The 23,097-nt window shown below is 30.9% G+C and overlaps 1 protein-coding gene across 1 annotated transcript in view; it reads right to left on the bottom strand.

Moving 5' to 3' along the window:
- Positions 1 to 11,626: 11,626 nt before the first annotated feature.
- The window catches only part of ath (ATP-dependent RNA helicase DHX33), a 53,720-nt gene continuing 42,249 nt past the window's right edge, over positions 11,627 to 23,097 (bottom strand). The window contains exons 22-23 of the mRNA XM_067267961.1: positions 18,697 to 18,809; positions 11,627 to 11,775 (exon numbers count right to left, since the gene is read on the bottom strand). Coding sequence (XP_067124062.1) covers positions 11,694 to 11,775; positions 18,697 to 18,809 — 195 coding nt within the window. The 3' untranslated portion in view covers positions 11,627 to 11,693. The remainder of the gene's footprint in view (positions 11,776 to 18,696; positions 18,810 to 23,097) is intronic.

Here is a 23,097-nt window from a genome sequence, read left to right as displayed (position 1 = left end):
CGCGCTGTCAACATCTTTTCTTGCGCTAGTACCAGAAAGCTTTCGCTAAATCTAGTGCAAAAAAAGTGTTAAGATGGCAACTCTGATTGCTATGTGCAAGCCCTCGCGCGGCTGTTCTGTCAGCGATTAGTTCACAGAAACTAATAGGTGAGACGTGATGACATCATAAAAGACATGCAGGAGCGAGAAATAATTAATTACGTATATTCTAAGGGTTGTACAATATTTATGTCCTATAAATATACGCATCAATTGTGATTTTGTGATAGTGTTTTTCTCCAAACCTTAAAACACTTTCTTTCCCTGAAAGTTGGCAACTCTTTAAAACATATTGATAAACCGTGAAAAGTTGCCGGATGGACTCCCGCTATGAGAAAACCGGAAATCGAATCCGGAGGATCAACCCTAATGGGTGATTTGTCCCAAATTTGCCGGGTCCCGTCCCTCATCACCCGGCTGCCCCATTGTGTACCTGGCTATATCCCATGATGGAGATAGGAAAAAAAAAGGAAATTTAACCCTTTCGATTGTCATTTAGAAACGTGTGTATCTTCATTGATTTGGAATTTAAATCGAATTAAATTTATAAATTATCCAATAAAAATTATTATAAAATAATTTATTTATGTTTCGTATTTGAAAAGTGAAAAAATATTTACAAAAAACGAACAAAAATAATTGAAATTATTATATTTATTTTAATATTTAATTATAAAAATGAAAATATTTACAGTAATAACTATAATAAATTCAGTCAAATCTCTAATAACGGCCATTTTTTTTCGGGAATGTTTCCTTTTGAAATGCATACAAAATAACGGCCACTCCCGAACAATAGTCACATATTAAATTCTAATCAGTGGCCGATGTTTACATATTTGACCGTTATTTACAAATTTAAACATTCATTCCGTATTTAAACTCGATATAATAATTAAAAAATTTAAAAATAAACTCAAACATTCATTCATCTTTCGAGCGCATTCATAAAATAAACGTGAAGAACATAACAATTATCTTCCACGGCAATTAAACACAAAACACTACGAAATTTCGGGGGTGGAGGAAATCATAAAATCTTCTCTAAATTCCCGAATATTTCGTTCTTAAAAGGTTCATTAGTTTGAAGAAAGTCTCTCTTTTCTCGTCATTTGATCTCTGCAATGAGAATAAACGATGCAAACTGAATTTAGGATTAAGCACATTTTTAATTAAATCCGGGAACATGCCGAAAAATGTATCCAATCCTGTTAGAAATAACGCCGGTAACGCCATAAAACCCATAAATGATAATGTCGAACCGAAAAGTCTTGGCTCTGCGATTAAATTCTCTCTATTGCTTATTGGCCTGCTCTTTACTAACGAAAGAGAAATGATGAGATAAGCGAAGAATATAACCCTTTCTTTCATGATGGCATACCTGAAATATAATTAAACCAATTATTTATAACTAGTAAATCAATGATATAGTAATTTCGCAGCGTCAAATACAGTTTATACATATTGCCCATTGTTATTTGAAAAAGAAAGAGGTGCCTCTTGTATGTTGTAGCGCAAGTCTAAACCCGAGCTGCTTTTCCCATATTCGGCTAGGTTAACACAGAATCCAATACTAGTTAAGGCCTTATACCTTTTACATAATTAAATATCGTATGGCATGTCGTTTACGATATATAAAAAGGGCCTCTCGAGGGCCTCATGCTCAAGACCTCGCGCGCTTAAACCCGTGCGCTGAATATTTAAATTATTTGGGGGTTTTTTTTGGCATATAAATTTAAAACAATATAATAAAATCTATAATAAATAAATGAAACCGTTATATAATTAATAAACATGTTTATTTTTCAATTTACAAAGTAATTTTCTCACCTTTTAACAAATCCGCGACTATCAAGAATTCATGTCGGCAAATTGTCCCAATAGGAAACAGTAGAAATGTCTAGACACGTTATCCAATTCGAAAGGAAAAAGTCACCATTTTATACCAAATACAGTAGACTAGGGCGGAGACCTTCAAATGGGTCGATAGCCCTGGGTCAAATGAGATTTATCCACTGGCATTGAAACTCCAAATATATATATTTTTTTCAATTTTCTTTCCTATCGCTATGATCTTAATTAACTATCCGCACGAGCCGATACTAAAATATCTAATAAAACTCGGATTTCTTCTCCTGTTATTAAGTACAAAACAATATTTTTTTTAAAAAAAGAAATCGTTTAAGTTTTTCCAAGGAATATCTTAAAATATGAAAATTAATTCTAATTTAAAAAGACCTATTTTTGAAAGGTGTATCTGTTATTTCTTTTTTATTCTCGCCTTATTTAAATTTTTGTATAATTAACATACAATATTTAAAAAAGTAACGAAAATAAACTAAAATACGAAAATGTAGTTGATCAACTTATTTATATCGTTTCTAAAATTGGCAACACTAAATATTTTATTTAAATTTTTTTTATTTTTAGAAATTATTAATATCTTTTATTATTTGGATTGATAATAATAGTAATTATAATATGCTAAAAATATATGCTAAATTATTTGAAAAAATTAAAAATTTTAAATATCTTTTTTAGTTTTTAAAGATTGTTCGACCAATCAGAAATAAGCATTCAATCGTCTGTTGAAGATTTAAAATTTGAAATTTACGATGTTTATGTTAATTTTTAAAATTTTTAATATATAATTTAAATAATTGTTTATAATTTTTGTTAGTAAATTTTGCATTAAATATTTTAAATTTTTTGATAATTTTACTTTTTAATTTAACGAATTATTAAACTCGCTGATTTAAGAAATCCGGGTTCAAACGCGACTCGAATTCGATCCCGGACTCTCAGACCCTAAAAGTTTTTACGGGTGGCTTGAATCGAATATTTCAGGCCCTTTAACTTTATACTCAGCTTCTCCGCCGAACACCTATAGAATACTTAATGGACATTTAAAAAGGCCCTTTAATACCTACAAGACTTTCCCGGAGAGAATTTTAAACTAGTAAAAGATACTAACGTTTCTATAGTTTATCAAATTCAAAAAATAATTAAATAATTTATGACATAATTTTTAATTTAACATATCTACGATATATTTTATAATTTTATTACCATTTACGTGCGGCTCCTGATCGGTCTATTAAATCATTTCTTTAAATTATCCCGACACGGCTCTTTTCTTTGTTTGTTTATGCCCCACGGGCATTAAAAAGCGCCTTTCTTTCAGGCCTGTCGTGGGTTCGACCTGGCCCACGATGGAGCTGCGGGAGAAGGACCCGCCCATGAAGAATTCCTGAGGTTCTTCGCCCGGATTCGAACCCGGATCCTCTAGCTAGCAGCTACAATTGAATTAACTGTATCTTTTTATTTAATTTAGTGAATTAATTACAATTTAATTTTTTTTTTTTTTTTTTTTTATAAAACTCAAAGGAGTAAGAAGCTATATTATATATATATATATATATAATTCACTGTGAATTATTGTATATTTTATCCTTTCACTAGCATCTTTTCTATTGAATCTGAAAAGTTTGTTTTTTTTCAGTATAAAGAGAACACATTCATTTTTATTCCACTTAAATTTAATCACCTTCTGCTTATAAAACTTGTTGTAGAGGCGTGATAAATAATTCAAATCTTATCTTTAAGTAATCCAATATACTTAAAAACGTTGCTTTTTTTTATAGGACAATGTCCTAGATAATTCAAGGACACGGTCGTTGTCCAATGTTTACGGGAAAATCGGGAAAATTGCACTACCGTCCTGAAATGTGTCGTATTGCGCCATTTATTTATAAACTCGCAATTCGTATAATCTTCCTACTTAGAAACTTGCCGTTTCATAAAACAAGAACATTTCCACATAACATATAGGACCTAAAGGCAAGAGTTCAGACCTTGCCTTAGAGCTGAAGCCCTAAGCATCATAAGATAGAACACTGAAGTTTAGGCACTGATCTTACGTATTACGATGCCTAGGTTTAGGGCATCATCTAGAGGCATCATAAAGCATAAGACCTACGGCAAGGGCTGAAACCCTTGCCTCAGGTCTTATGATTTTGCTATTGCCTAAATTATACAATTTCAATTCAAAGAACAATGAAGATTTCTTTTGCAAAATAATCTTAAACATTGCACGAATTATCATCAGGACCTACTTTACATATTGTGACATAAATACAATTGAAACTTGATAGAAATTTATGATATTGATTGTAATTCACGATAAATTTTTGACAGGTAATTTTTTATTATTACTATAATATATAATAAGATAATTGAAATAATGTAACTTCCTTATAACTGTACCTATTTTAATTAAAAATTCTATAATTGTATCTAATTATAGAATGTGTTAGAAAATTACTCCATTTTTAAAATTTAATTATATTTTAATTTAAATAAAAATTTTGAATTGAAATCACCTGACTTCCGGTCTGGATCGGAAGTTAATCGGGACCTCCGGCCACTGAGCTTTCCATATCTTGTCTCGATTTTTATCTATCTAACCTCGTTCTCGAGATTAACGAAGGACAGACAGACAGTCGGACGATTTTTTTAACTAAAAATTAAAAATTGCAGCTGAAAAATCGAAATAAAAATAGATTATTTTCACTGTTTATTGAAAGAAACTTCAATTTATATATCACTTTTTACATTATCTTTATATAAAAATTATATCTTGGAGTCCTTTGTGTCCAGAACACGAAACAAATGGTTTTTTTGGTCTATCCCATTAGGGTCTGGATTGGGTCGATACGCAACTCACGGGCGCTCTACGAAAAATTGGCCCCTATTTGGGGTATTAAAACACGTGAAAACCCGGAAAACTCCACGTGGCCAGCCTGACAATTAGGCACGAACCCGCGACCACACGCATTTCAATAAATATTAAGTAATTAAAATATTTAATTATGAGGAAAACATTAACAAATTAATCGTAATCAATTATAAATGCAATATTAATAATACTTTATATCTTTTTCTCATTTATTTCCTTGATAAATACAGCAATAGTAAAAAATAATGCCGATAGTAATAATAATAATGATTACATGGTATAAAATAAGAAGGAATTAAATAAAATAGCTTAGTATTATAATTATAATTAAATGTATAAAATAGGCCCTAATATATATTTGTTTAGAAAGTTAAAGAAAATTTTATTTTATTTTATTAAGAGTATCTGTGAAGAATATATTAGTATAATTAACACTAAAGTAGTCTGTATTATTAGGGCCTTGTAGGACCCGGGTTAGAGCGGGCCCCTTTAACCTTTTGTTAGTAAAAATAACGTTTAATTTTTAGGGGTAGAAACAGCAAAGGGCCCCAAGTTTTCTCTGAAATCCCTAGCTTCCCCCTCTCGACGACCCTGTATATATATAATTTTAATTACAACTATAATAATCGATTTATTATTATAATTAGTTCCGTTTAATCGTCAAATTACAGTTGTGCAATTGTAATTTAAGAACTGACTGTAATATAATACAATTCTTACTCCCAATTGCAAATTCAGAAATTTTTAGAGGGGTGCAGAAAGGTACCCCTCTAAAAATACTACCTGAGGTACCCGGCTTTACTCGGAAAAACACCCAGAAGGGGGTGCAGCTGCGATCTGCCACACTAAAAAAAAAACTATCCCTTTTATGAATGGGCAAATATCTTTAAAATTTAATAAAGTAGCCAAATAATATGACAGCCGAGTGACAGTTTCTTTCCGCCCTGTGGGCACCGAGGTTTTTTTTTCATGCCCACAATAGAAGCAGTCGAGTGAGATGAGGGACTGGGGCCCGACGTTTCGTTGTCTAACCACCCACGAAACATTCCGGAGGTTGATGACTCGGACTCGAACCCGGTACCCCAGCTCGACAGGCCTATATTCGGGTTCAAATAAGGAATCTCTGGAATTTTTCACGTTTGATCAGACTCGGATATGTCAGGCTTCCGTCTCTCATTCCACCAATGGTCGAATGGATAAAACCGCCGAAAGTCACGGGTTCATGCCTCGCCAACAGACAAAAACTCCGTATGTGGTCACGTGGAGTATTCCGGGGGTTCATCACGTGTCTAACACCTAATCACGAGCCAGTTTCCCACAGACAAGTCCTCCAGGGAAGCACCACCCCATAACAGATCACCCATGTGTTGCGTTGTATTAATATTATTCCATCAAACAAAACTAATTAAATACATTTCAAATAACTTAAACTGACATAAACTTAGTGACAAGTAAGTTTCGTTCATCATATTAATTAATATTGTATATAAAAACTTTGTGCGTTTGTTTGTCGGCACGAACAATACTTGTATAGAATATAGAACAACGTTTCGATTTCGATTATGGTTTTATATGTATTAAAATGAAAAATTTATGTCAACTCTAAATTGATATAAAGTAACCGGTTATATATCAGTTTAGAAGCCCGTAATGGTTCCTATCCCTATAAATTAATGCTATTTTTTTTTTTTTTTTACTAACAAAAGAATTTAAACTGCTTTTTATTAATAAATATTCTATGTATTTTCAATTTGCTGATTGTCAATAAGACAGACCTAAGGCACTAACAAGGGATATAACAATATATTTCTATTTACGAAATTGTCCAGGCGCATACTTGATAATAATTTAACCATATTCCACGAGAAATAACTTTATTTGGGGGAAGCAAACAATATTCTCTTTAAAATATTCTAAGTATGTTTTAATAAGATTAAGGTCAGGGAAACGACCTGGCTACTTCTATACGCCTAATGTTATTTGCCTCGTAGATATTAATCAATTGTCTATGTGACGATAAACACCGAAACTACACTAGCTATAACTTCGTTTCTACTGTTTTGAATGTCCAGCAAACTGGTAGTTGCTATTCTGTGAGATTATCCATAAGTATTACTTTAAGTCTCGTCATGTGCATAAACATTTCAAGTAATCGAAATTAAATTTGGACGATGAATGCGAGAGAATAACGTGAATAATTCCTCACTAGATGCCTTTTACATTGTAATTAACTATAACTATTACGGAACTCTTAGTAGAGCATAATAGCTTCGTGGGCACAAGCGAATTTGAATTAGAGGGCCCCATGCACAGTGTTGACTTCAGAAATTTTTTTCGGGAATAAAAGATTTGTTTGGGCCTCTCTCTTAGTGGAAACCCGAACAATTGACCTTTTCGCCCGTAGGATAACGCGCCACTGCTCTACCTCACGGTTGAAGTTGACACAACGATTAAATAATGAAACGCTCCCTTTTCTGTCAGAGTAAGTGAATACACAACTATTAACCTCGCAACAGAAAGTCCCATCCAAGAATTCTTTTGTTATGTAGAACAGACAGCGCTCTATTGCTGTTTAAGTATCAATTTCTATTAAATATAGTTAAGTTACTTTCCTTTGAGCCCATTTTGAGTAGCTAAATATATCAATTCTTGCAGTTTTTAAATGTAAGAATACGCCCACTAAATCCCCTTTCTAATCAATTATTCAGATAATCATTTGTCTGCACCAGACATTAAAAACAAGCTCGTTGTTAAACCGTTCTCACAAGCAGATTTGCATATCCAAATATTGCTTCATAAAAATGTTCTTATGTATTATTTATTCCATACATTAAACTCTTTCCATTACTACAGACATTAGGATTTAATGTAACGAATTTTAGATGCCGGGGCGTATCCAGGGGTTCCATAGTTTGCTACGGCACCCCCAAGATACCAAAACAACCAATTTTTTCACTTTAAAATAAACATAACATGACTTCAATTAAGTAACTACAGTAATTCTAGAGTAATTGAGTAGCATTCTACACATGGGCACATGCATTGGTACCCCCGAATCTGCCTCGAGCGGCACTCATATTCTCAAATTCCTCTGTTTAGTTGTAATTCTCGCTGGCATTACAAGTTATATATCGAACAATGCTCATTATATATAATTTATAGACTTAATTACGCTATGGCTCACGTTACTGAAAAGCATTTATATTATTTTATAATCGATTAAATCAAACACTTGTTACTTACATATAATTTATTTAATATACTACATTTCGTATTTTGATATGCATAATTCATGATATATTTATATACCAATAATTAGTTTAAAACTATTATATATTTACATAGTCCCGCCGCCATATTGGATTATTTGATTTATTTTTAATTACATATTTTTAGATTATATTACAACGATACTTGAATTTTCTAATGGATTTTTATATTATTACTAACATACGACATAATTATTTAATAAAATATTATAATACTTTATTTAATTCGTTACTAAATGAGAGTATTGAGCAACAACTCTGTGACTTCATAGGGCACAGCACAAAAAAATATATATATATATATAAAATACATATCCAAAGCACGTCAGTGACTTCATGCTTCAGTTCCATGTTACAGATACTTGTACAATTATTTACGAATAATTTAATAATTTATTTTCACCCGTTTTTTTGTTCGGTTTAAAGTGGCTAAACGAGGTCCAGAGCGCGAATAAATAAGTTACGCGATAATTTCGTTCCACACCAAAAATTCTTCTTGATGTGTCTGTCCATTCGTTCTCTCCTGAGATGACTTTTACATGACGAGAAATCAAAGAATGATCTAAAGAAAAACGTAAATTAAATACAGCATAACTAAAATTTACAGTTACAATAGATTCTTTTATAATAAATAATTAAATCCATCATGAAAAATATGTTTACCTGTACAATGAAATCCGAAATAATAATATTAATAATTTAATATTTCTTTTCTACAGCATCTAGAGCTTTAATAACTTTCTCCATGACGTCGGTAACTGTGTCCAAAATAGCGGGACTGAAGCTGGGCATTCCTCTCTTCTGTCCTTCTCTGAAGAAAAGAGCACCTCCGAGTATTGGAACCAACAATGCTCCTACACCCATTGCTAGAAGCATGGGCAAGACTGAAGGAATTTGAGGGAACATACTGGCAATACTTCCAAATAAGCTGCTCAGACTATTTCCAGCAGTGTGTCTATTGACGGTGGGTGGAGGCACATAAGATACTGTGTTAGGCAATGGCATTCCTGCTAAAGCTATTGATGTCAGAGCAAGTAAGCTTAAAGCGCAGAAGTTACGTTTTAAAGCCATCTTATTCCTAGAAAAAAAAATTTACATACATGTACTGTACATGTCTACATATATTTTAAAACGTTAATAATTTAAATTTAAAATTTAAAAAAAAATATGATTTTTTAAGAAAATAATAGTAAAAAAAACCAAAAAAACTACATTATAAATTAGCGTAGGACATCCTAAAAGTTGCAGGAAATTTTTCCTATTAATTTGCAAATGGATGCACTTACCTGCACCGAACTAGCTAACTGCTTGTTTATATCCTTGACTGCAAATTCCCATCACAAGATGCAACACTTTATATAGTTATCTGGCAAGTAGCAAGCGTGAACTCAGGTCACCAAACCGAAAATAACAATTGACGGGCCGGAGGCATGTCCGGTTTTGACGTCATTTCAGGATGTCTCGGGTCGCTTCCGATTACCAAACATAAGTCCCAATGGCACACTTAACGATAGAAGATAGTAAACTTGACCTCTTTAGTATTGCCACCGGACATCCCACTAACACACATATAATTTCTTCCGGGGTGAATTCCTTCTTAGTATAAAATTCTATCAACGGTTGAAAGTGAAATACTCAATCCTTACTTTACAAGAAATTTTCCGATGGGATAAATTTCACTTTTTTTTTTTAAAAAAAAAGGGTAAACAATGAAGTAAAATCTTCCACTCTCATTAAAAACACCCCGTTTTAAAATACATCGGGACCTCGATTTAACGGATTTAAAGGGGGGAGAGTGTCCTCCATTGCCGAAAATCCGTTGAGGGTTTACTAATTATTATTATTTTTTCGTATCACTTAAAAACGAACTGTAAATTAACAATTGTATACTCAGTAAACACTTCACGATGTTAAATTCGTGATAAATTTGCCATTTGTATATCACTTCCTATAATTAATACTTTACTGTTTCAGATGAAAGATTTCATATTAATACCTTATCACGTAGTATTCCAATAAACAGGGTGGAACATTTAAAAATAAAACACTGTTAAACGAGTGATTTCATGATTTTTAAGTATAAATTTTCTTTAAAACATTTTAAAAATCTTCGCTTTATTTAGAACACGCAATTCATATCCTTCTTTGCCCACGTACTGTATAATAATACACATAATTTATCTTCACACATGCTAAGTAGATAATATTGTTTATTAACAATATCATCCACTCGTTACATTGATGGGATTAAAATTGTTTCCAGGGCAAAGTTAAGAATACCATCAGCACACAGGATAATTGTGTGTCCCCCTTTGCTTACAGGGTCAGAGCATACGGCATATTATGGAGGAGGAGGAGGAGGAGGAATCGCAGGCCATTCTAAGATTCAAGAATTTTCTGTTTCCTCGTGTAGTTTTAATGAACAGGTGAATGATATACCAAGTTTCATCTTTTAGATACTTCTTTATATATTTAATTAATAATTTGTTATGCAATTGATTAATTTATAAACTAAATAATTTAATCTTTAATCGTGTTTAGTATAGTATAAAATAATATCGTTTAATTATTTTCACTTTAATTTTAAATTATGTGAATATGGATATGATAAAAATATATAAAAAAGAAAAGTTCCTGAAAAAGTGTCCGCTGTTTAGAGGTGGCCGTTATTGGAGGTTTGACTGTATATATTTACATTGTGTGTATGTATATATGAAGTTTGACTGTACAGACCTCCAATATATATACAGTCAAACCTCCAATAACGGCCACCTCTAAACAGCGGACACTTTTTTCCGAAAAAGGGCATACAAAATAACCTCCGAATAACGGTCATTTTTTTATGTTCTCGTCAGTGGCCGTTGTTCAAAGGTTTAACTGTACGTACTTTCAATTTTTAACTTGAAATAAATATTTCATGATGATGATGATAATTTCAACCATAAAAATAACAACAATAAAGCTTATAAATTACGAAAGATATTATTTAATTAACCCCAAAATACATTTTAAATCGCACACTTTAAAGCTATTTATTACCGTAATATCTAACGCAATAAATACGTAAAGTACTTAATATTCTAAACGACTATTTTATTAAAAATGCCAGGAGCCATGATCATTTCTAAGTTTCGCATAATATCAAACAAGTTTTACAAGTAAAGATTCAATGACCCATCATCGACGGACGATGTAATTTTTTAACGTTTCAACGAAAACGTTTTATATATATATATAATTTTTTAAAAGATTAAATCGAAGATTTTTATCACGTTTCCAGTACTAAAAACAACACAGGCCTCCGTTTCCTATAATACACGATCCTTCCACGGTAACGATGGAATTCCAAGAGAGAAACTTGGAATTCTTCAGGTAAACTCGCATTATCTACGAGTAAATAGCTGGAAGCTAGTGTTTTATAACCTCCAATCGTAAACTTTAAACTATGCATTAACGATAATCAATCGAGTGAAAAATACGGGAAGACTTTAACAAGATAAAGTGGAACCCCCACAGAGAACAGGAAGGGCAATTGGCATTTACAAATGTTACGTCAAAGTTTACGAATAATAAACTTAAAATTAAAAAAAAAAAATTATTTATTACAGTATCATATACATATGTACAGATTAAATACAATAAACTATTCATATCTTCATTAATCTTTTTCTTTCGTAGAACTTTGGACTTGCTTGAACGAGCCATTCTGGATCAACGATGCTTACATTTCTAGAGGAGTGAAAAAAATTTAAAAAATTAGTAAATAAATCAATTTTCCTTTAAAAATTACCAAATTGTTTCGAGTTCTTTTAAAGCGGGTCAACACTTATTCATTGGAGGATGCATTTATGACCCACAGATGCATCGTCCCAGTGAAATGAGCCCGGACTTGACCTCGCGGTCATATTGAATCAATGAACATGCTGGGCCACCGTGCCAGAGGGGTAACGAAATCTACAACCGGCGACGTTAATTTAACTCCCAATTACGTAAAATTTCCCAATTTTCCCATATAATTGAACACGTAAAACTGATTATTACTTTTATCAAAGAAAGGTTCTTCAATTCTTTGTTAACTCTCACTTTACATTCGATAGTTGTCTAGGTCAGATTTTAAAACAGGTTTCGACACTTAAGAATTTTAAAAGGTCACGAAAATAAATTTATTTAAAGATAATTCGATTTAGTGTAAAAACGATTTATTCGAAATATATTAAATTTTACGCTTCTATAAGTTTATTCTTTTACACGCAACAGTAGAAATTCCGTAGAGCGAAATTCTCTTTATCTATACGGAATTTCTACACGAAATTCTCTTATTTCGAGAGATAATCGTTATAAAAAAAATTGAAATTAATAACTTATATTCTTACGTAAGAATGTAATTTATTAATTAAATTAATTAATTAACCCGAGGTGCGGGTTATAATCGAATTAAGACAACTGTTCCTGTGTAGTACTTTTCGTGACGTACTGTACTTTGAAGATTTTATAGTTGAATTCGCTTAAGCAAAAACTTGTCTAGTAAACTATTTTAGTGTTTCTCGATTTAAGAACAAAATTACAATGTTTTAGAAGTGTAAAAAAAAGAGTTTTTGTGTAAATAAACAATGAGTTGAGACCATCAAATTGCTTGGAAAAAAATGATAATACAAGTAGAAGCGTGTATCTTCAGAATTTCCTTCAATTTTTTTTTATCATAGGAAGCAGAATTATCTGTACCATAGAAAATACTTTTAATAAAATTTATTAACTCAATCAAACATTATGTACCGTTTGCCTCGTGGAAATAAAGCACAATATATTCAAGAAACAACCTATTATATTTACAAACGTATGTAAAGAAAAGTATATAAATAAATAATTCATTTAATTAATTATTATAAGAACACGTTCTATAATTGCTAAAATAACATTTTAAACTAGAATTATCAGCGATTTCTACGTTAAAAAAAACAACGTAAAGTTTAATAAGTTTGAATAGATAATTAATTGCATAATAGAATTGGATAACAAGAATGGTGATTCGATTTTCGATTGTGAGGAGAGTTATTAACGAATTCTGTATCATTTTATTGATGTTGATGATGATGATACCCGGAAACTAACGGCGCGAAACTCCCTCTCCGGTTATTAGGTCAAAAGTTTACCGCATCAGCGGGGCGAATGGTCTACTCTTCCTGCTATTTCATTCGAGTGTTATTTACTCCATGAAGATTTCTCCAATATTACTATTGAAGTAATTTAATTGGATGATGTTTCCACTGTTTCACTTAAATGTATTTAATACTCAAAATAGGGGATATGTCAATAGAGTGGTGGAAGAGCATTCCATTGAAATCACACCCATACAAGTTATCTTCCATTCTGAGAAATTACAAGCCAGTAAAAAATCAATCCAGTGTAATGGTAATGAATTAGTAACCTCCAGGCTATTGTCATCCTTAATCAGCTTATAAATGATTAAATGAATTTATTTTATTTTTTTCTGTGTTTAAAAATATATTCAGACTGGAAAGACTTAATAATATAACAAACGTGGAAACTGCTGTCAAATATAGGAAATGAATTTGAATAATTTGCATATATTTTTTAGATTTGTATCACAACACAGACTCACAGTCAATAATCCAAATTTTAATATACTTTTCAGTAGTGTAGTGTGTGTTATGACAAGCAAACAGAGGTGTATGCAACAATCTTAAAAGAATTCTTGATAAACATTTCCATATCATTTATTCAGGATGTCAACAATTCGAAAATTGGAAATAATGTTATATAAATCCCAAAAACTTATTATATGTTTGTAAATTATGATAAAGCATATAATATCTGAACTATCTAATTGATAAATCCCATAAAACATAAAAAATTACATTAAGAATAATAATATAGTTTGTTTAGAAGAATCAAACCATACCATCCATTATAATAAAATTAGGAGTTCTGGATTGTACGCCAGAGTTTAAAATACAATTGACCTTCAGAGCTGAGTACCACTAACACAAATAGTTGGTTGCGGGCAGAGTTTTTTAGGTTTTCTTTGTGTGCCTATTACCTAAATAGGGTCAGTTTCTCCTAGAAGTCCTCCCGAGAGGCACCCTCTCCTCGGCAGATCACCCAACGTCAATTCAATGAGTCCAGTAATCAGTTTTAGGAGAATAAAATTTAACACAATTCTTATAATTCAATAAATATGAAACAACTCATACTTTAAAATAATAATAAATAAACCGGATTAAATTATAATAATTACATTTTACAGAAATTATAAATTAACTATGAGTTATTAGTTATTAAAAAATAGATTATAAAACTAAAAATTAACTAAGATTTTTTTTAATTACAAGTCTTTAAATGGCATTTAATTCCAATAATAACCTTAAAATCAATTGTATACTAATTATTAATATAATTATCGGTATAGTATATAATTAATAGGTTGCATTTAATTTTGAAATATTAATATTCTTTTATAACATTTTCCCAAGTACTTTGAGATAGATAAAGTCTGTCTTTGGGGATAATAGCGACTGTAAAACAGTTCTTAGAACAAAAACTTGCTCTCTGAACGCACCATATCCACCCAAAAGTACTTGGAAGAGTGTTATATTTTATTTGCGATCCCAATAAAATAGGTTTCCTGCAAACGAGTAGCATTAGTTTATATTCAAACAAATAAAGTAAGAATTCTGTAGTAAGATTATACAAATAATTACAATCTTACAGAGAATCCTTATTGTTTTTTTTTACATGAAATCTTTATTTTATATTGGAAGGTCCACTAAATTTTTATTAACATTAAAACTTATCAATATATTGATTCATCACATACAACAAAATTAATTACACCAAAACATTTATTTTTAAATTAAATTTATAAAAATAAGAATTAAAATACTATAGGAACATAACAAATGATACATTAGAAAAACTAGTAAAATAACATGAAGCAGTAATAATAACAATGCATCGAGGAAAATTGTTGAAAAGTATAATTAGGGAAGTTAAGAATAAATTATAAAAAGAATCAAATGCTTCATAACATTTTATCTAAGAAAATTATGTAATAACATGAAGTAATGGTTTTAAACCATTACTTCATGTTATTACATAATTTTCCTAGATAAAATGTACATAATGTTACTTTTCTCCTACATGCATTTTATCTTCCAATCCTCAAACAGCATGTTATTACACACATATATCTGCTCCAGCATATTTACAGCGTATCCAGCATATAAATATTATGCTGGATATGCTATTGTATATGCTATAATTTTAATTTCTTGGATTAACAGTCAATTCATTAAGTTTTTTTTGACATTGTATAACATGTATTAAAGTGAGTGTATAAGATTTATTTATTTTTACTTGTGTAAAATTAAAAAATGTCTTTATAATTAAACTACCCATGAAATAAACTCATATTAACTATAATCATAAAACATTTAAATAAATAAATTCAGTAGTTATTCATGAAAAATTGTAAAATTAAAACAATTAATAAGAGAAATTCATATACACTATAGGAAATATTTACATCAATATGCAGTAAGTTCAAATGCAAGAAATATCTAAAATTATTAACGTTGACATAAAATAAACATTTAAAATATTATTAAAAGCTTTAACCTTTGTCGTCATTAGCATACATTGAAATAAATATTTCACAATCAAAAGCATTTCTAAATTCTTTTTGGGAATGTGACAGCTCCTCATGTTTTACTAATTGCTTTATCCAAACACTCACTTTTTGAAGAAGCAAGAAAAAAGACAGTTTAATGTTTTCCAAGAATACATTAACCTATCTTTTATTTTTTAGCTTCTTGAAAAAGTGAGTGTTTGTCTAAAACAGTGATTCTCAACCACTGTGCTGTGAGATTTTTGAAATGTGACACCACTGCAAATACTCAAACATAAGCGATGTAAGACAAGTGGTTCGATTACTTCTACCTATCAAGGGTGCGTTTGGAAATTGTAACTAGTGTTACCGGTAACTGCCGGCAGTTACCAAGGCATTTAGAAAACGCGAGCTAAACAACCAATTGCATTTAGAAATTACTGTTATGACGTTACCGGTTGTCCTGTGGTACTTACCGAAGTAACCGTGTGTGCCGACAAATTTTTAATTATTAAAAGTGTACCGTGAAGAAAAAAAGGTTGTGAATCGCTGGTCTAAAACAATCAGTTTATAACATAAAATATACTAATTTTTTGACAGTGTGTATATCTACAGTAGAGAGTCATTAATCCAAACCCCGGTTATCCTAATCGTTGGTTATCTGAATGCTTTCCAGTCTGACTGTGTTGTGCCGAATCGAACGTTTTTGATACTAGATTTACTTCTAAAGTATAATTTTCATGTTTTTATATTCTTCAATATATTTATTTTGTTTGTACAAAATAAAGAAATAATTTTTAATGATACAATAGCCTCGATTATTATTATAAAAATTTTCGTTCGGCTTAAAATCGACAAAAATTCAACATGAAGCGACACGCAACAAAGAAAAATTTGAACATTGGACAGGTTAATATATTTTTTCGTACATAATTGGTTATCCAAACAAATCTCTAATCCGAACAACCCCAGTCCCCAATTGATTCGGATTAACGCCTCTCTACTGTATCATATAATTATATGAATTATAAACACAAAATAAGATTACAACAATATAAAATCTGAATATGATAATTATAATTTTTATATTTATTCTATTTAGTTGTCTAATCATTAATACCTATCATAAAAATAAGAATTTCATAAAATTTCTTTCATTTGACGTGTATTGAATATGCATTTAAAGCTCAGTTTTCTAATTTATGTATTAACATTTTTTTTATCTATTTTATTATTTTATATTAATTAAAAACATTTACACTTTATAAAATGTAAAGGTAATTATAATATTCTTTTTCAGAAAAGAAGTTAATGTGTCTCAAATTAGGGACGAAGTTTTAATATTCATTTAATATGTCATTTTTGGTAAGTGTTTAGAAAACAAATTTCCATAATAGTAATTTGTTTTAAGCATCATAATTTTAAGACCTGATATTGTTTATAACTTTATAATAAAATAAAATTATTAAAATACGTTTATGACAATTTATTTTTCTTATTTTTAATTAAACACAAACAATATTCAACATAGAAACCAACTTTAAATTACTGGAAATTAGACTTAATATGAAAATTATCACCTTTAATTGTCCAGCACAAATGTTTTAACAAAAATAAAAACGTTTTCGATCGTTTTCAACGGTCATCTTCAGTTACAACTCAAATTAAAAAAAGAACGATAAAATAGAATTAAATACGAAAATAATATAAATGCGCATGCGCAACTATAAATATATCGCGCATGATGCCTAATATACAGAATAAATGAATAAAATTATACGCCAAGCAACAAGATATTGAGGTATTGTGGGACCAAGCTTCCGTCATCAAGCCGACGAACAATAGACATACAATCAAACATCTAGAAAAGCTAGAAATATATAAAGCCCAAGAAAAAACGGGATGTATCAATCATAGAGACGCGGATTCTTTATCAACCGCATGGAAATCGTTTTATAAAGATAAACAATAACAACATACAAGAGATGCGGCCACGTATTTTTGTTTACATAATTTTATTCATTTATTCTGTATATTAGGCATCATGCGCGATATATTTATAGTTGCGCATGCGCATTTATATTATTTTCGTATTTAATTCTATTTTATCGTTCTTTTTTTAATTTGAGTTGTAACTGAAGATGACCGTCGAAAACGATCGAAAACGTTTTTATTTTTGTTAAAACATTTGTGCTGGACAATTAAAGGTGATAATTTTCATATTAATATTCAACATATAATTACAAATTAAATTTAAACCTAAATAAATAATTTTTTTAAGAAATAACTTTCTGAAAAAGATAATTGGATTAAAATTTATTGCAGTAATAAACTGAACTTAAAATGAAACTATTTCATTTCAAATACAGAAATATTCTGGAAAATTTCACATTATTTGATAGATATCATTAGTTTGTTTTAAGTTTATGGCAATGCAACACTTGAGTAATCTTTCTAGGGGGATGCTTTCCAGGAAAACTATTTAAGAGTAACTGGCTCTTATTCAGGCATTACAGATGTGGAGAAAACCCAAAAACTCACAAGGCCTGGCGAGGTGCGAACCCATGACCAAACTCCCAGTTGAACACTGGGAGTTCCGTCATGGGTTTGCAGAAAATGGAACCACTTGGCCACTGGTGGGCCCAGATATCATCAGAACTAATAATTTTGAACCAAAACTTATTCCTAGATTTCAAGCAAATATTTGTGATTTTCATACAATGCAACAAATTTAAATGACGTTTATTACTTTACACATATTCTTATTTAAAATGTGAGATTCAAAAGCTAAAAGTTTTTTTTTTTTTTTATCTAATTGAATCTGACAATTGGCAATTCCCAATAATTGAAAATTTATTAAAACCACATAAAAGTTCAATTATAAAAGTCTATATGCCAGTTGCAGTCATTCTTTTGTCATCACTAAAGCTGCTATCGTAATTCATTATGCAATTAGCATCATATAGTTTTGATTAATCAGAACCTAAATACATAAGACCACTATTATGTCAATTTGAAAATCATACCTCATATAACATTTCGACGTCTCCACTAATTCTGTATACATGATGTATGTAGGTTTCATTCCAAAGATGCACGAAGATGGATGGATTGCTACTGGTTGTCGAGGGGTATCTACCTAAAATGAGAGTTTAGTCATTCATATTAAATATTTCAATAATATAGAAAAATTACTATTATAAAGTCTTAAATAATAAATACAATTTAATTTAATTAATCCAAATTTACAGAAAATATTCCGAAAACTGCTTAACAAGTTTGAAAACACAAGTATAAACTTGTTTCAATTTTCAAAATATGTATACTAGATATACAGTCAACTCCGCATAAGTCGACACCTAAATAACTCGTCACTTGTCGGTTACGTCGTAAGTTTTTTGTGGTCCTGGCCGACTTACATAGGCATTAATGTTATTAACCTTAAAAAACTCGGTTTACTCGACATCGTTTAACTCGCCACCACTGGATAAATCAACATACTTTTACTGTTTCACACTTTTTAGAATTCTGATAAGTCGACTTCCCCCCTGAAAAATGAGTTCACACCACACAGCTTATTGTACGGTGTGAACTCATTTTTTCAGGAGGGGAGTCGACTTATCAGACGTCAAAAAGTGTGAAACAGAAAAAGTATGTTGATTTATCCAGTGGTGACGAATTAAATGATGTCGAGTAAATTGAGTTTTTTAACATTAATAACATTATTGCCTATGTAAGTCGGCTGGGACCACAGAAAATTGACTAATTAACCTACGGTGACAAGTTATCTGGGTGTCGACTTATGCGGAGTCGACTGTAGTTTATTTATTTTAAAATAACATAATTTATTTAAAATTAAATGTTGTTTTACTTAATAACATATAATTATGTTCAATCATAAATACTGTATATTCATTAAGGTGTACAATGTTTTCAAATATTATGCAATCAATTCAATCTATTGGTATCTTATAAGTTGTTAGTATGCTAAGATAAACCTTTTTAGATAAAGCTGAATACTATGAATGAAAAACATAATAGATATTTATGGAAACAAAGTCTTATCTCTCAGAAAATGTGCCAAAAATGATGTTTAAAAAGGATGTCGTGAGTTCGATACATGGTTCAATGTTTGGGGCAATCAATTATATCTGTTGAAGATGGCCTATCAGCTTCATTGGGAGCTGAACTGTATTTGCAAAATCACTTACATCCACCTTTTTAAACCAGTAAGCTTTAGTATTTCAAACACAAACATTTTCAATAATTTTTAGTGATGGACTTCAGACTTAATTTTTTTGATTCAAAGTTTTTGGAGCTAAAAATGACATCCACACTGGAAGGGGGAGGGGGTTATGACAGGTTAGACAAAGTCAAACAGAGGAGTGTGGAGGGGTTGAGCTTCAGTGGACATCCATTTATTTCATTAAATTTTATACAGTTTATGCATTTTATTACATTTATTTCAAAATTTCTTGCATATTTCGTTTCTACTTATGGCATCTATTATTCATAAAGTGACGAAGGTTTTAAGGAGGGTTGAGTTTTGTTGGAAATCTGAAGAGGGGTGGGTTTACGAAAACTTGGACAAGGAAATGGGAAGTAAAACTTTCAAGAAAAATGCAGATGTAATTTATGGTGAGTCTCTGAGAATAACAGAAAAATATATTCAATAAAATTCCTGAATATAGTTCAAACTATTGAATGTTACAAACAGTATTTAACATTTACAATTACCAAACTGAATAGAATTATGTTGGTGCATACTAAAGGCAAATAGTTATAAATAATGAAATACATAAAACAAGCTACCTAAAATTATGATATTTCATCCTAGTGTAGTTTCTACGGTGTCGGCATTATTACCTTGCATTGTGGGGAACCTTGTATAATGACTTCCACACTGTTGAAATGCTATAGGGGTTCTTTTAGTACAAATTTTTCATTAGAGAGTCAATTTATATATCTCAAGCTTCTTAAGCTTCTTTAGGGTGAACAAGTTGTATATGAGTATTATTACTTCTGTGTCTTTAATGTTTGCTTTCATCTTTGAGTCTAATGCATAAAGATTAAAGCTTGCTGATTTAAATAAGGTGAACATAATTGATTTTCTAATTGTTTCTGGTTGTATGAACCTTATTTACCAATATAGACTGTGACAAGCTGGCAACTGATTGTAAAACTCAACTTGATCAATTCTAGTGGATATTGATATTTATAGACATATATCAAAAACTTTGCTTTATTAGAATCCATTCTAATAACAGTTTTTCTCTAAAAAACTTTAATTAATTAGAGTCAACTCCAAAAGAGCAGATACTTTTGTTATATCTTTTTAAGAATTTGGAATTATGTCTCATTAAATATTTATAAGCACATGAAAAATCCCTCAGAAATGTACAAATTAACTTAAATAAGTTTGTTACAGCACATAAATCATAGCTTATCTTGTTCATCCAAAAAAAAAAAAAAAAAAAACCTTATTTTGGATTAAATATTCAAACATGAAAAAAAAATATAGATTGTGTATGTAATATTAAATGGAAGTGACAACTAATTGATATAAATAGCATACCAAAATCTTGCAATAAATACAGTACTCTACATCTGACAGGATAGGAACAGGGATTATCTACAGGTGACAATATGTAAGGCCTCTGACAGATGGGGATAAGTTAATCCCGTGTCAGGATGAACCTAAGAGATGTTTGCATGTGGGTGTGGCAGAGGAGGCAAATGATGACAAGTGTTTTACATAAGAAAACCCGTTTATTGGAGAACATATATGCTTACATCCACAATAGACAGTCCACTTCTCTACAGTCTTTCAGAGTGGCGAGGATTTCCCTTCCGTCGAAGCCCCGGGGCGAACAAGATGAGATCGCTGGACCGATGCTCGCAGAGGTGCTGAGGCGTCGTACGTCGTTGGCGGCGACACAACACAACACAGATCACGGCTCATTGCGGGATGCGGAGGAGACTCTCCCCGACCTTGGAGATTCCGATTTTTATAGTTTTTCGCTCGCTATTCCAATTTTCAATTGGCTCCTCATCCCCTTTCCCGTTTTCCGATTGGTTTTTCCCTTGTTTCTAGGCGAAACTCTGGACGACCCGGGTCATGGAAAAGGTCCAATTCGGAGTGTCCATCTGGCGTCTTTTTGACCATTGTGTTCGGAGACTGTTGACAAATTTACAAGACTTGAACTCATAATTTAGCCTGTTAATTGCGATCTCTGTCATCTAGGAGCTTTTACGATTCAAGCGCGATGGTTTTCTATCTATTAAACTGCCCCCCTTCCGAAGTTGTCTTCTTAGATCGACTATTTATGAGCACTCAAGTCAGAATTTCACCTATTTATGAGTCTTTATGTCATAATTCCATTTATTTATGGACTTTCGTGTCAGAGTTCTACTCTTCCGTTTGACATAGATGGATCGTTTTTAACACGTGTTTTGGCACGTGTTCCGACACTCGTTGGTTACATTTTGCGTCACGATGTCTAGATCAAGAGTTTTTTTCCTTTTTCTCTCTCTCTCTTTTCTATATAATCTATTGTTGTAATTTAAATGGAAGAATTTCGTGATTTACGGACCTCGTCTGCAACCTCACAAATATAGCAATTACTCCCTTTAGAAATTGCTAGCATAAGTTTCATTAATTTCTTTCTTTCAAATGTTATAAATATTTAATAATATTTTCATCATTACTTTTTAATTTTGTTACATTTTTATACTGTTTAAGTTTATGTATTTTATTTTAAGTAATTATTAAAGCAATAAAACATCTATACATTGAGGCCGAAATTTTAAATGTGAAAATGTGTATGTCAGACATTCAATGCCGCTTTCCTGTAAGTCTAGAAGTTTGACAATGTTGTTTGGAATGTCGAGTATGATTCCACTGACTTTCCAAACACCATTGTCAAACTTCTAGGCTTACAGGAAAGCGACACCAAACGTCCAATGTACACGTTTTCGAGTTTAAAACTTCGGCCTCAACCTCGCTATTGATTATTTCATTAAACAAATTTAAAAAATCATTCCCCATAAGATTTTCTCCTGGATCCATTTTTAGATATGGAAGATATCTATTTTGAACTACTAAACCACAATATTGAACTGGGAGATTTTATCTCATCTACAACACTTTCCAAATCTGGTTCTTTATCATCTTAATCAAAATTTACAAAATGATTTACATTCTAAAGAGTTTGCAAATGTAGAAATTCTCAAAAATAAACTAAGATTTTGATTGTTCCACAAATCGACAGATTTTTTTCGTATAGGATTAAAAAAGTTGATAGATAGATAGAATATTATTGGAAATAGCAATAAAAATCCCCCAGTTACTATATAATGATAACTGATTTTAAAATAAAATTTGTGATTTCTATAATTTAAAATTAGTCTAAAATAAATAACATTCC

The sequence above is a fragment of the Centruroides vittatus genome, unplaced genomic scaffold (assembly GCF_030686945.1).
Source record: "Centruroides vittatus isolate TY-2023 unplaced genomic scaffold, ASM3068694v2 contig_3125, whole genome shotgun sequence".
In the NCBI taxonomy this organism is placed as follows: domain Eukaryota; kingdom Metazoa; phylum Arthropoda; class Arachnida; order Scorpiones; family Buthidae; genus Centruroides; species Centruroides vittatus.
Note: the sequence above shows the minus strand (reverse complement) of the source record. Positions and strands in the feature narration are given on the sequence as shown.